Below are 11,713 nucleotides of genomic sequence, written 5' to 3'. Positions count from 1 at the left end.
AGAAGAAAGTTAAGCGGAATCATTTAGCACTCTCATTTACTAATGATTGGGAACAGAAGTATGGCCATAAAAATACGGATTGATGATGACCCAGTTGATTACTAAAAAGGACAGATAATCACAGAATCAAAGCAAATTGCTCAAGTGCTGCAACAGTTCCAAGATAGGAAGGCACTTCAGATATTAAAAGTCACATTTTTGGGTTGAAAGGTAGCACAAACCATTTTAATGTACATTTGATCATTTTATCTATACTTATAATAAATCTGTAGAGAGGTCAATTCTGTACATGAAATATATTTTCAAAATAACTATTAGGGGGTGATTAGTGATCGATACTGATGCCAAAAATGCAATCAGTAAAATTTTTGTCTGTCTGTCTGTCTGTCTGTCTGTCTGTCTGTCTGTCTGTCTGTATGTTCCTTATAGAAACAAAAACTACTCGACGGATTTTAACGAAACTTGGTACAATTATTCTTCATACTCCTGGGCAGGTTATAGGATACTTAGGAATTCCCACGGGAACGGGCATTAGCGGGAAAATCCTTTTGTATGAAAAATCTAAACCGCTTAAGTTAGACGCTTGAAATTTGGCAAGCAGGTACCTTAGTAAACTTAAAGCTTAGTTATAACAGGATATTGCAAAATTCCTACGGGAACGGGAATTAGCGAGAAAAAACATTTGTATGAAAAAATCTAAGCCACGTAAGATAGACGCTTGAAATTTGGCATGCAGGTACCTTAGTAAATTTAAAGCTTAGTTACAAATATTGCAAAATTCTCACGGGAACGGGAGTTAGCGGGAAAAAACATTTGTATGAAAAAATTTAAACCGCGTAAGTTAGACGCTTAAAATTTGGCATGCAGGTACCTTAGTAAACTTAAAGCTTAGTTACAACAGGATATTGCAAAATTCCCACGGGAACTGGAATTAGCGGGAAATTCCTTTTGTATGACTGACTCACTGACATGCCCACGCACAGCATAAACGGCTAAACGTAGGCACTTGAACTTTATAAGGGACGTAGCTTAGGTACCGTAGAGGTGCACTAAGAAAGGAATTCCCGAAATTCCCACAGGAACAGGAATTACCGGGAAAATCCTTTTGTATAAAAAATCTAAACCGCTTAAGTTAGACGCTTGAAATTTGGCATGCAGGTCCCTTAGTAAACTTAAAGCTTAGTTACAACAGGATATTGCGAAATTCCAACGGGAACGGGAGTTAGCGGGAAAAAACATTTGTATGAAAAAATCTAAACCGCGTAAGATAGATGAAGGGGGTAAAACGGGATCCACGCGTACGAAGTCGCGGGCGGCCGCTAGTTAATAATATAATTGGCACATGCCAATGGCAAGATTCATTTAAATAATCTGCCCCAAAAAGACCAAACTCACATCCACCTCACAACGCATCCGTCCCTAATTACCCCCTCAATAAACGTTCAAAGTTTCAGAATGAGGCTTATTTCGTCCCCATTCGCAGTTCAGCACGAGAGACCACTCGAGTATTAACATACTCGCTCAAAGCAAACTAACCGGTTCCGTAAAAAATTCTAACGTATTTCACGCATTCAGCCGGTATGGGGCTAATTAAAATGGCACAGAGGTTGGCTACGGAGTGGCAGGTAGCTTTGAGGCTCACAACGTTTGTTGGGTTTCATTTTTTAATGAGGCCGTATTCGGTAGAGCCGCGGGTTGGCGGCCCGCCTCTTTGTGTATGGTGGTACCAAGTGTAGGGAGTTTGGAGGGACTTTCCTGGATAGTTTGGGAAATTGAGTAGAGATATGATGATTGAAATTATTAAAAACTATTGTATTTTTAATAAAATTTTGTAATTGTTTGCTTATTTTGTGTGGTGTGCAATAAACGTTGAATAATCCTGTCAGTCATTAACAGAAAAGTTTAAAATATTGCTAAAAATCATTTTATTTGTGTTACTAGAGCGCCAACACAAAAAGATGTAGGTATTTGATATCACAAATTGCCGGATCTAGGGCTAAATACACATACTTAACTAAACCTGTCAGTACAGTGATTACTGACAAAATAAGTTTCAGCATTATGGTAAAAAGTATATTCGATTGTGTGTTGTCAAGGATTGCAGCCCACCTCTCTGTGTAAAATCGTTTTTGTGAGTTTTTCAAGGTAATGTGTGTTAAAATTACTACAAATATTTGGCTGAAGAATTTTACTTCTGTAGTAAGAAATTATTTTTATTTCGATGGAAAACTACACAAAAAAAAACTTGCCTAATTTTTAAACTTCATAATTTGAAGTAAAAATATAACTTTAACTTCAATGTCCGGTTGAGAGGCTATAAACTAGAGTCACAGGGCACGCAAAGCATGAGTCTGTGTTTGGTCCTATTAAGGTTTTAAGTTTCGGGAAACACTGTCCTTTTGAATTTGCTTACCAATCTCTAATCAAGACTGCTTTATGGTGATAAGCTGCGAAAGCTATCGTTGGTGTTAGCTGAAGACCTTGTCCCCATTGGTACCTATAGGTAAGCTGCCTATCTCGATATCAAACTAAACAAAAATACTAATTTTAAACTTGCCTGTTAGAAATTAATTATGGATAGAATTTGTCCGGTAATGTTGTCCGATTAAAAGGCTAAGGTAGAGTCACAGGGCAGGCAAAGCATGCGTGTGTGTTTGATACTCATTTATTCAACGCGCTCCCGGCGCAGCTAGTATGAAGGTGCTGCGCTTAGGGAAACACTGTCCTTTTGAAATTGGTTACTACCCTCTAGTCAACCAAGAGGGCTTTATATGGAACATAGGCTGCTTAGCTGAACACATCTCATATTATGTACCTTTTGTATCAAAGAACTGTTATCTTCCACGGAAAGAAACCATGTACACTGGACCGCAAAGAAATGGAATCGGCTAGAAAATCTTCTATCCAGCTTTACGAAACAAAACATACTAGTAAAACTACGGATTTTCATTTATTGAAAATAAAAAGCTCCAATTAATTTAGTCTTTATTTCATAAAGCTAGGTCAGTTACTTTTGAAGGTATTAAAGATTTTGTAACCGACCCTTTTTCTTTGCGGTCTAGTGTATTATTTCAATATTTAATTGATTGATTAATAGATATTTTATCGCACCTACCTCACACAAAACTATTGCTACCACTGACTATTGCGAGAAATGTAAGACTTACCTTTGTTTCAACTAAATATTAACAATGCCTAAGTAACATAACGGATGTTTTTACATTGTTGTTGTTGTGTACCTATTTCTGTTAAAAATCCAAGTGTGGTATGTACCAAACTGTTGATGTCAACACACAGTAATTTTATCTTATAGAGTAATTTTGTCTATAAGATAAAATTACTATTCGCCCACAGTGTGATTACTTAATCGTGTGTTCGTTCATGGCTAATAATAAAAGGTTCAGTTCACAGAAGATCTTTTATATTACTTAAACAAGTTTGTTTTTACACAATTTAGTAGGAATAATATTATCCTTTTTAGTTTGGGAAGGTTCTTAGCAAAGCCCGCCGCCGTCCGGTCGTATCAATATTTTTTTACTCTACTCCTTCTTCGTTTTAGAATTTAGTAAGTGAAGAAAACAGTAAAAGTAATAACACATTAAAGTAGGTAAGTGACTCTACTGATTTTATTTTACATTTACTTTGTTTCATCAAGATAGAGAAAATGGTTTCATATAGGCAATTACTGTACCAGCTATATCTACATGATAGCACATAGCGCATAATAATAATAAAAAGTGCTTTATCTTTCTCAGTTATGACAATGTCGTGACTAGATTCGTCCAGTACGAGTTGTATACTTGAAACTAGGATATTACAGGTGAATTTTTTCAACTTTCACTCTTAAAAAAATAATTAGGAACTTTTTGAACATTCTAATTAGAGAATAAATGTTGCATTTATCATACAGTACTTTTTGTTTAAAAATATTCGGTATTTTCTAATAAGACAGTCTCGGTTCAGCGCCATCTATCGGTGAGTAGCTATTGCGTCAAGCGTCCGCGAGATGGCACTAGTGAAATATGAAACGTTCCTATAAGACTTTTTGAGCTTTTATGCAGTTCCCTTAAGGGTTCTCTAGCCCTTTTAAATATTACAAATTCAACTTTGAAATAATTTACCAGTTTTTCGATTTATTTTCGGACTTGGTAGAGAAGACATATAATTTAGGCTGCTTAGGCCCAGTTTTTTGATTCATAGTTAAAATAACAAATTGTTAAATTTTGCTACTAATGGTTAAATATTAACAAAATGTTAACTAATAGTTAAAAAATGTACTAAAAGTCAAGCTAACCGTTGTTCGAAAAACATTTTTTTCTGATATCTAACCACTTGTCATTTGACATCTGTCAAATTTGACCATTGGTTATTTTAACTACGAATCAAAAAACCGGGCCTTAGTTAGTCTTGGTAGGCCTTTCAAGTTTTTCAGTTTGATCTACCTCACTACTTACTTATTTTAATAATTCTCATCTTCTTGTTTACCTGTTTACCACAAAGCTTTTCCTGTTTAAATACATATTTTATTGAAAAAAGAAAATTTTTATTTTTTAGCTCATCCCCTTCTAAGTTTTTTACCTAAATGATTTTATTGATTATGAATGAATGTTTATAAAAATAGTTGTTCCATTTATAGTTCTTATTGCTATAAAGTTACACAAAACTATTTAATCGACTTATTTTTACTGGTCCCAAAGTCCCAAACCCAGCTCATCAATCCATAATTCAATAAATCCCCTACCAAACGCCTTGCTAACTTATCTGTCAAGCAGAAAACAAAGAAGAAATTCCAAACACGAAACAATGAAAACTGCTGTCAGTTGATTTTCGGACCACCTTACAAAGTCGTAGTGACAATATTTTTCGGTTTTACAATGCCAAATCCGGTGTAAAAATTGTGTATGTGGTGTGTAATAGACAGTGCGCTAGTGAGATGATCCGGTGGAGGTACTGCCTGGTTCTGGCAATGCTGCTGCTTCTGCCGACGAGGACTGGCTCCAAGCTGGACGACGATGAGGAGGAGGAGTGAGTTGTGGTCCTCAATTTGTATAGTCAAAAGCCTTAGAAGATTATTACAGGTAATTCTGGAGTGATTTTACGTCGGAGAATGAGACGGCTAGGTTATTTGTCAATGCAAGTGAATTGGCAATTTCTTCCATGAGATAAGGATATCAATGATGTTAAACAGAAATTGGCAAGAACATGCTTCCTTGGTATGGCTTTTGCTTGAGATGTTTAGCTCGGATTGCTCTCGGTGTACCTATTAAGCAACAAATATCAAGCAAGAAAAATAATTTTAGAGGTCAAAGTCCACCTGTAAATATCACCCTGCTTATTATAATGACGTGAAAATGATTGGTTTCTTTAGTAATAATCTAATTTAATTTATGAAATTGGCGAGTAACTATGTACTTCGATGTTGAATTATACTGATAATTTCCTAATATTATTAGTAGTACAAAGATCAGATTGGTTGGTTGCTTTGCTGATTGGAATCTCACTGACTGCCAGTAAAAGTGAATTAATTACCACCACGTAGATTTTCAACTTATTTTCCTTTACAGTCGAGGTGAAGACGGCGACGAAGACGACGATGACGATGAAGATGATGACGACGATGACTCCACAGAGAAAGTAGAGCACGTGGCAGGTCGGAGGGCTCCAGCAGTGATGCCTTCGCCTAAAGCCCTCATGGTCACCAGAACGGTCAAGAAACGGTCGCTGGAGTGCTACGTCTGTGCTTTCAAGGCAGAGACTCAGTTGAGGGCGTGCCTCGATCCTACTAAGTACAGGTTAGTTGCAGTGATCAGCAACTTACGATTTAGAAGGTGATGCCCACGACCATGGCCCTTATATGGTCAAAAGAACGGTCAAGTATTTATTGCTGTTGACGTGTTCAAGGTTGAGACCCGGTGGAGGGCGTGCCTGGATCCTACTAAGTACAGGTAATTTAAAGTGATCAGCAACCACTCATTTAGAAAGTGATGCCTTCGCCCAAAGCCCTGGTCACCAGGACGTCAAGATACAGTCGTTGGAGTGCTACTGTCTGCGCGTGTAAGTACGAGACCCAGTTGGGGATATGCCTGGACCATACGAAGGACAGGTAACCTGAGGTGATCTCAGCGACAAGCAAAAAAAGATAATTTAGCGTTCTACTTTAGATGCTGCTGACATGAATTAGAAAGAAAGAAGAGTCGATATTTTTCGTTCTCTTTGTGGAAATCCTTGGGGGAGGTCTTTGTTCAGCAGTGGACGTCATTTGGCTGAAATTCTTCGTTTGTTTCAGCCAAACGACGTCCACTGCTAGGCAAAGGCCATGGCTTTCTACAACGACCGGTTCTTCGCGTCCCGAATCCAGGTATTTCCCGTGACCTTCACCATATCGTTGGTATTCTTATACCAACTATATGGCGATGATAGGGATTCAGTGGACAAAGGAAATGCAAGTCACTTATTTATTGTATTGTTTCCAGGGTGCACACAATAACATGTCACAGCGCCGAAGACAAATGCTTCACATCGGTCATCTCAAAAGGAAGCACCTACGAGGCGGTGGTCCGAGGCTGTCGCTCCGGCTGCGTCGGGTCGCCCGAGACTACTTGCTGTGAAGTAAGTGCTTTCATCCTTTAATGTAAAGGAGCTTACACTTGGGAAAGCATATTCTAGACTAGGCCCAGTTGAAGACATGGCATGACATGACATGACATGACAGACAAATTTTAGCATCCCAATTTATTAAGAGCGTTGTAGCAAAAAGTTGGCGTTCGAATTTTAGGTTTTTATTGCTTGACGTCGCGTAGTGAGTGCGCAAACTGCATTTATCTGTACAATTTCAACGCTGCGTCGACTAAACAATCTTAATCCGTAGTTGTATCGTACCTAAGACAGTACATCATACATAATAATAAAAAAATAATGTATAATTTACCTATTTGATTTTTTCTCAGATCAGACTTTTAGCAAAATCAAGTTACGTAATTAATGTATTTTTTACACTAGTAAATCCCGCGACAAGTTTTTAATCTTTAAATTGAGTAAAGTAATAAGTTGATGGGTTTGAAAGAATTTATGTTTTATTTTATTCTTTTTACAGCATCAAAAGGTTGTTTATGAAAAATATTTACTATCTAAATTTTACTTTTGACTTTTTAGTTTCTATGATGCGGGATGGAAAAATTAAAATTTATTCTGATTTTGTGACGTTTCCGCACATAAATATGGATAGGTTAAATAAATAGAATGAAATGTATGAAAACGAGCGTGCCATTTTTTAAACGTTATCTATAATATCTGTGTCCATCAAAGAGCTCGTAACTAAACATCGTAAGCGCCATTCAAATTATTATATAAAAGTTAATAATAAATATTTAGTTTTTGTAAATCTAAACAAGTCAGGAAATCAAAGAGGTAAATACTGATATCATTATGATTTTATAGAATTTATTATTATAAACCACGGTCGTATAATGCTAAAAAAAAAGAGGTAACTTTAAGATTTTTATCCATAGAGCAAAATTTATCTAATCGTGTTTTTAAACAGTTATCCCATTAGGTACACATGCGTTCTGTAATACAAACCCATCAAAAACAATACTTGTCAAAAAAAAAGTCTCACTACTCAATTGTTCTACGGTAAAAAGTGGTGAGATCCATGTAATACCAAGTCCAGTCCAGGAAATCATTAACGTTTTACATAAATATATTGACTTGGCTATCGCATGAAAACACGTGTAAATTAAATTATTTAGTGCGAAATGAAACGAAATTTTGCATGCCTGTGTAGACATGCAAAATTTCAGCTCATTGGGAAAACGGGAAGTAAGTAAATTTTAAGTTGCAAGATTTTACAACTCCAGATGTCAAAGAAAATAAAAGCTTGTAGATAGATTTACAAAGAAAAGAAAGATTTATGAAGAAAATAAAAAGTACTGTCTACGATACATTTGTTAGGCCGTGTTGCACCGTCTTACTTTAACATTGACATCAAAATTTTGGATGTCAAAAATCTTTCTAACATAAAACACCGGTTATTGTCAGTTAGGGTCAAAGTTAGGTGGTGCATCTCAGCCTTAGTGTATTTTAATTAAATTTAATACAAATAAGGATGACGAAAATAATCGATAAGTGATCTCACTCGAATATTTCTTATAGTAGGTATACAAGATGTCGAACAAATGGTTACTTACTGAAAAAGTGCTTCATGAGACCTAGCATGGTTCTGGTGAAGGTCGCGGGAAGTACCTGGATGCAAGCGGCGCAGGACCGGTCTTTGTGGAAATCCTTGGGGGAGGCCTTTGTCCAGCAGTGGACGTCTTTCGGCTGAAACGAACGAACGAACGAACGAGACCTAGCAAACGGCATCAATAATATGTTTTTAAGAACGAACTGAATCTATTCAAAAAACCTATATTTCCAGCTTTCATACATTTAATACAGTTACAAACAAACATGAAATCAATGGTTTCTGAGAATTCTGAGTGCCTTAATGCCGTCCCCTTTATCTGTTTATTTAGTATTTATTAATTAGTATCTCTTGATGATATTGTAGCATGTTAAACCTAAAATCATGTTTTCCGTAAATAATTTAAATAAGAATGCAATTTACGAGTTTGTTGTTTGATTATTTTATATTACTCAATTAAAAATTTAAATTTAAAAAATTAACACTTCTAATATGGTAGGTATGGCTGGCTGCATACATTTAGTATGAAATTCGGAAACATTGAATTTTCGCATAGATCCAGTTTATTCTTTGACCTATTTATTGTTATTGTTTTAAAGAGCTCATGAAGCACTTACAGGAACAGTAAACAGTTTCTCGATATCTTGTATAATTAAAAATCAAGTGAAATCACTTATCGTTTCCACCCTGTACCTGTACTTTTTTAAATAATCTCATTTTATACGTTCATTTGTATTAGTATCTACAATACAAATACCTAACCAACTTATAGTTTATGTTGCCAAATGACTTTTAGATTATGAGATGTGACCTGTTTTCTTTCTGTAATTTTCTCGAATTTTGACTATCTTAGACATGATAAAAATGCATTTTAATGAATTAAACATCAAAATTTTCTCAATACACTTTCTTCTTCAGGGAATGCTTATTCTAATGAATACATTCTATGTTCTTACTTAGAAATAAATTTGTTGTAATATTAGTTCAAAGTTGTGCCTTCGCGAGTTACCTGGAAATCGGGCTTTCGAAATTCGCTGTTTTCGTAGGCAAAAATCCAATTTGAACGAGATTTTGTCAATAGACATTCCGGAAAAACGTATGATAATTACGATGATATAAGTCAAAAGAAGCTATAACAATAAATTATATGACCAAAATCATTTCGAAATCTGCCAAATTCTCGATTTCTGCATGAAAAATGTGACAACGCTCTTAAATTGAAACCGACTGAAGTGATTGAACTTCAAAATTTAACTATCGTTATTAAAAATTAATGTTTAGACATTTGATATCCTTATTATTATATATATAGTTTGCTAGGGCAAGTGGACTAGGTGATTTAGATGGTCACCAGTATCCAAAAGTGGTATCAAAAATTTGAAAATGATAAAACTCAACGAAGGAAAAAAAGCTATTTAATCTTAATATGTTATCAATAGATCACGCGGTCATCCTACCAACCATAGTATCCTTCAGATATTTGTCCTGTCTTTCTAGTTAAACCGCTGCAACAACCAAGCGTTCGTAATGCCAGTGGTGCCCGCCCCCCGCGCGCTGACCAGCAAGTCGACCAAGGTGCAGCCCACAGTCCTCTTCTTCATCACCATACTCCTGGTACTGCAGACGGTCGTCAAGGTCGCTTTCGTATAGCACCTCTTCAGAGCCTGTGCCATGAGGTTGGATACTTTATCAGCTTTAGTCTTTACTTCATAAAGTAACCAACCAACTCTACTACACTTTGACTGTGCCAGTTTTTATAGCACTTTTTCGCTAATAAACTCTTAGTTTCAGCTCTTTTTCAAGAAAAAAAAGAGTCCACTATGCTAACGCTTCAAATTCCAGTTCGTTCTTCAGTTTTAGAAACTATCGAACGCTATATTTACAGTATTTTAGTTTGTTATGCTACAATATCTTTGAAGAATTGGCATAGCATCACGTAGTTTTCTGGTGCTGACTAATAATCATACAAAAATAAACAATTATGGCAGTTTACATTTTAGATACCTAGTTTTTAATACAATTTGGATCCAATTTCATGGTAAAGGTTCTGCAAATCGGATAAGAAACAAACATTTTAGAATGATTAGTTTACAAGGATGATTATTATCGTGAAGTCCGGCTAATATTGTTTTGTGCTGTATTGTCTAAGTTTGGGGTTTTATTTTGTCCAATAAACTTTTTGATTCTTATTAATTTGATTTTTTCATTTAGTACTTTTTCAGATGACTGTGTAGGAGTATACGTGGAACATGAGGTATTTGAAACTATTTATTCTCCGTAACCTATGAGTTGTTTAGTATCATTTAATATAACTAGTTGATTTTGTAACATTTGGGTTGCATCAAAGGTGATGAAACTCATGCAAAGTTGCAAAGATGCAAAGTTACGGAACTTTAACCGTTTTTATAACTATAACTGGAGTTCTTGTAAACAGGGTGTTAGGTAAATGAGTATATGAGCCGACACTAGCTTATGTTAACATGCTCATATAAATGGTATGGTGAAGTCAGAAAATTGATATCTTCATTTTAATTATTTAAATTTTGATACAAATCTGATTTTATAAAATTTATTTTGTATGAAAATTAAAAAAATTAAAATGATGATATCAAATTTCTGACATCGCCATACCATTTATATGCCCATGCTAACATGGGCTAGTGTCGGCTCATATACCCATTTACCTAACACCCTGTAGAGTTTGACAGACTTGAAGTTTGTTATATTTATTGTAAGATGGTATAATCCAGGGTTAAGTTTTTCAATATCCTAGTAGTGCTAACAAAATGTAAGAATAAACCTTCTGGCGCAGGCGGGTAAAAATGTGGTCTAATTAAATTGAGTTTCTCACGTGTCTTTCCAAAAAAGCCCGCCCCATATTCGAATCTTATCACCAATCCCTTTTCTGATAACAAAAACCTTTTGTAAGCTAATTTCCTCGGCAAACATTTCATGAGGTTCACACTTGAGGGGTCTCGGTCGAGGGGTCGCCTCCGGTTGAGGGGTCACTCGAAGCGGTCAAGCCGCTTCCGCCCAATTGAGCCGGCCGTGAATGTGGGTAGATGATTTATTCAGCCACAATGGGATGGGTTGAGAGATATTTTTTGCTGGTTAAGTGATTTTTTATGGAGACGCTCCCGGTTTTGAAAGTCTAATCGGATGAACGGTTGATAAGATAGTGAATCAGACTTTTTTGGTGCAGATGAACAATGGTTGTTCTTTACTGAAATGAAAATTGCATGATGTTCTCCTTCCTCTTTAAATAAATTAAAGGAAATTCAATTAATTTTAATAAATAATGGATTGCCGATTTGACGAATTACACACATTTTACTAAGTCTCGAAACCCGTTTCAAAATTGGAACTGATGAATGGGAAACAGTTTTGTTAATCGGTTATGGTGGAACCCTATCATTAACTCTGATGGTGCTAGCTGGTACGAGTAACGAGCTCGTAAGTTTTAGCTGATTTTTTAATGCAAAGAAAGGTTTTATCATTTTACTGATAGACAAAAATATTTTCTAAAATGAC

At 35.7% G+C, this 11,713-nt stretch overlaps 1 protein-coding gene across 1 annotated transcript; it reads left to right on the top strand.

Annotated features, from left to right (window-relative positions):
- Nucleotides 1-4,785: 4,785 nt before the first annotated feature.
- On the top strand, nt 4,786-10,331 carry LOC114362885 (uncharacterized). Its single transcript, XM_028318453.1, has 4 exons — nt 4,786-5,025; nt 5,565-5,792; nt 6,474-6,609; nt 9,680-10,331. Exons 1-4 carry the CDS (start codon nt 4,934-4,936, stop codon nt 9,830-9,832), a joined length of 609 nt encoding a protein of 202 aa, XP_028174254.1. The 5' UTR covers nt 4,786-4,933; the 3' UTR covers nt 9,833-10,331.
- Nucleotides 10,332-11,713: the final 1,382 nt, after the last annotated feature.

Source organism: Ostrinia furnacalis, unplaced genomic scaffold, assembly GCF_004193835.3.
Source record: "Ostrinia furnacalis isolate ACB-3 unplaced genomic scaffold, ASM419383v2 OfSCF6894, whole genome shotgun sequence".
NCBI classification, from domain to species: Eukaryota; Metazoa; Arthropoda; class Insecta; order Lepidoptera; family Crambidae; genus Ostrinia; species Ostrinia furnacalis.
This window is presented reverse-complemented; position numbering and strand designations above follow the sequence as displayed.

What these genes read in the sequence shown, in the direction of transcription:
- LOC114362885 (XM_028318453.1), top strand. Translation starts at nt 4,934, where the DNA reads ATGATCCGGTGGAGGTACTGCCTGGTTCTGGCAATGCTGCTGCTTCTG. An exon ending in GACGACGATGAGGAGGAGGA is followed by an intron (nt 5,026 to 5,564) that starts GTGAGTTGTGGT and finishes TTTCCTTTACAG; the next exon opens with TCGAGGTGAAGACGGCGACG. An exon ending in CCGAGACTACTTGCTGTGAA is followed by an intron (nt 6,610 to 9,679) that starts GTAAGTGCTTTC and finishes CTGTCTTTCTAG; the next exon opens with TTAAACCGCTGCAACAACCA.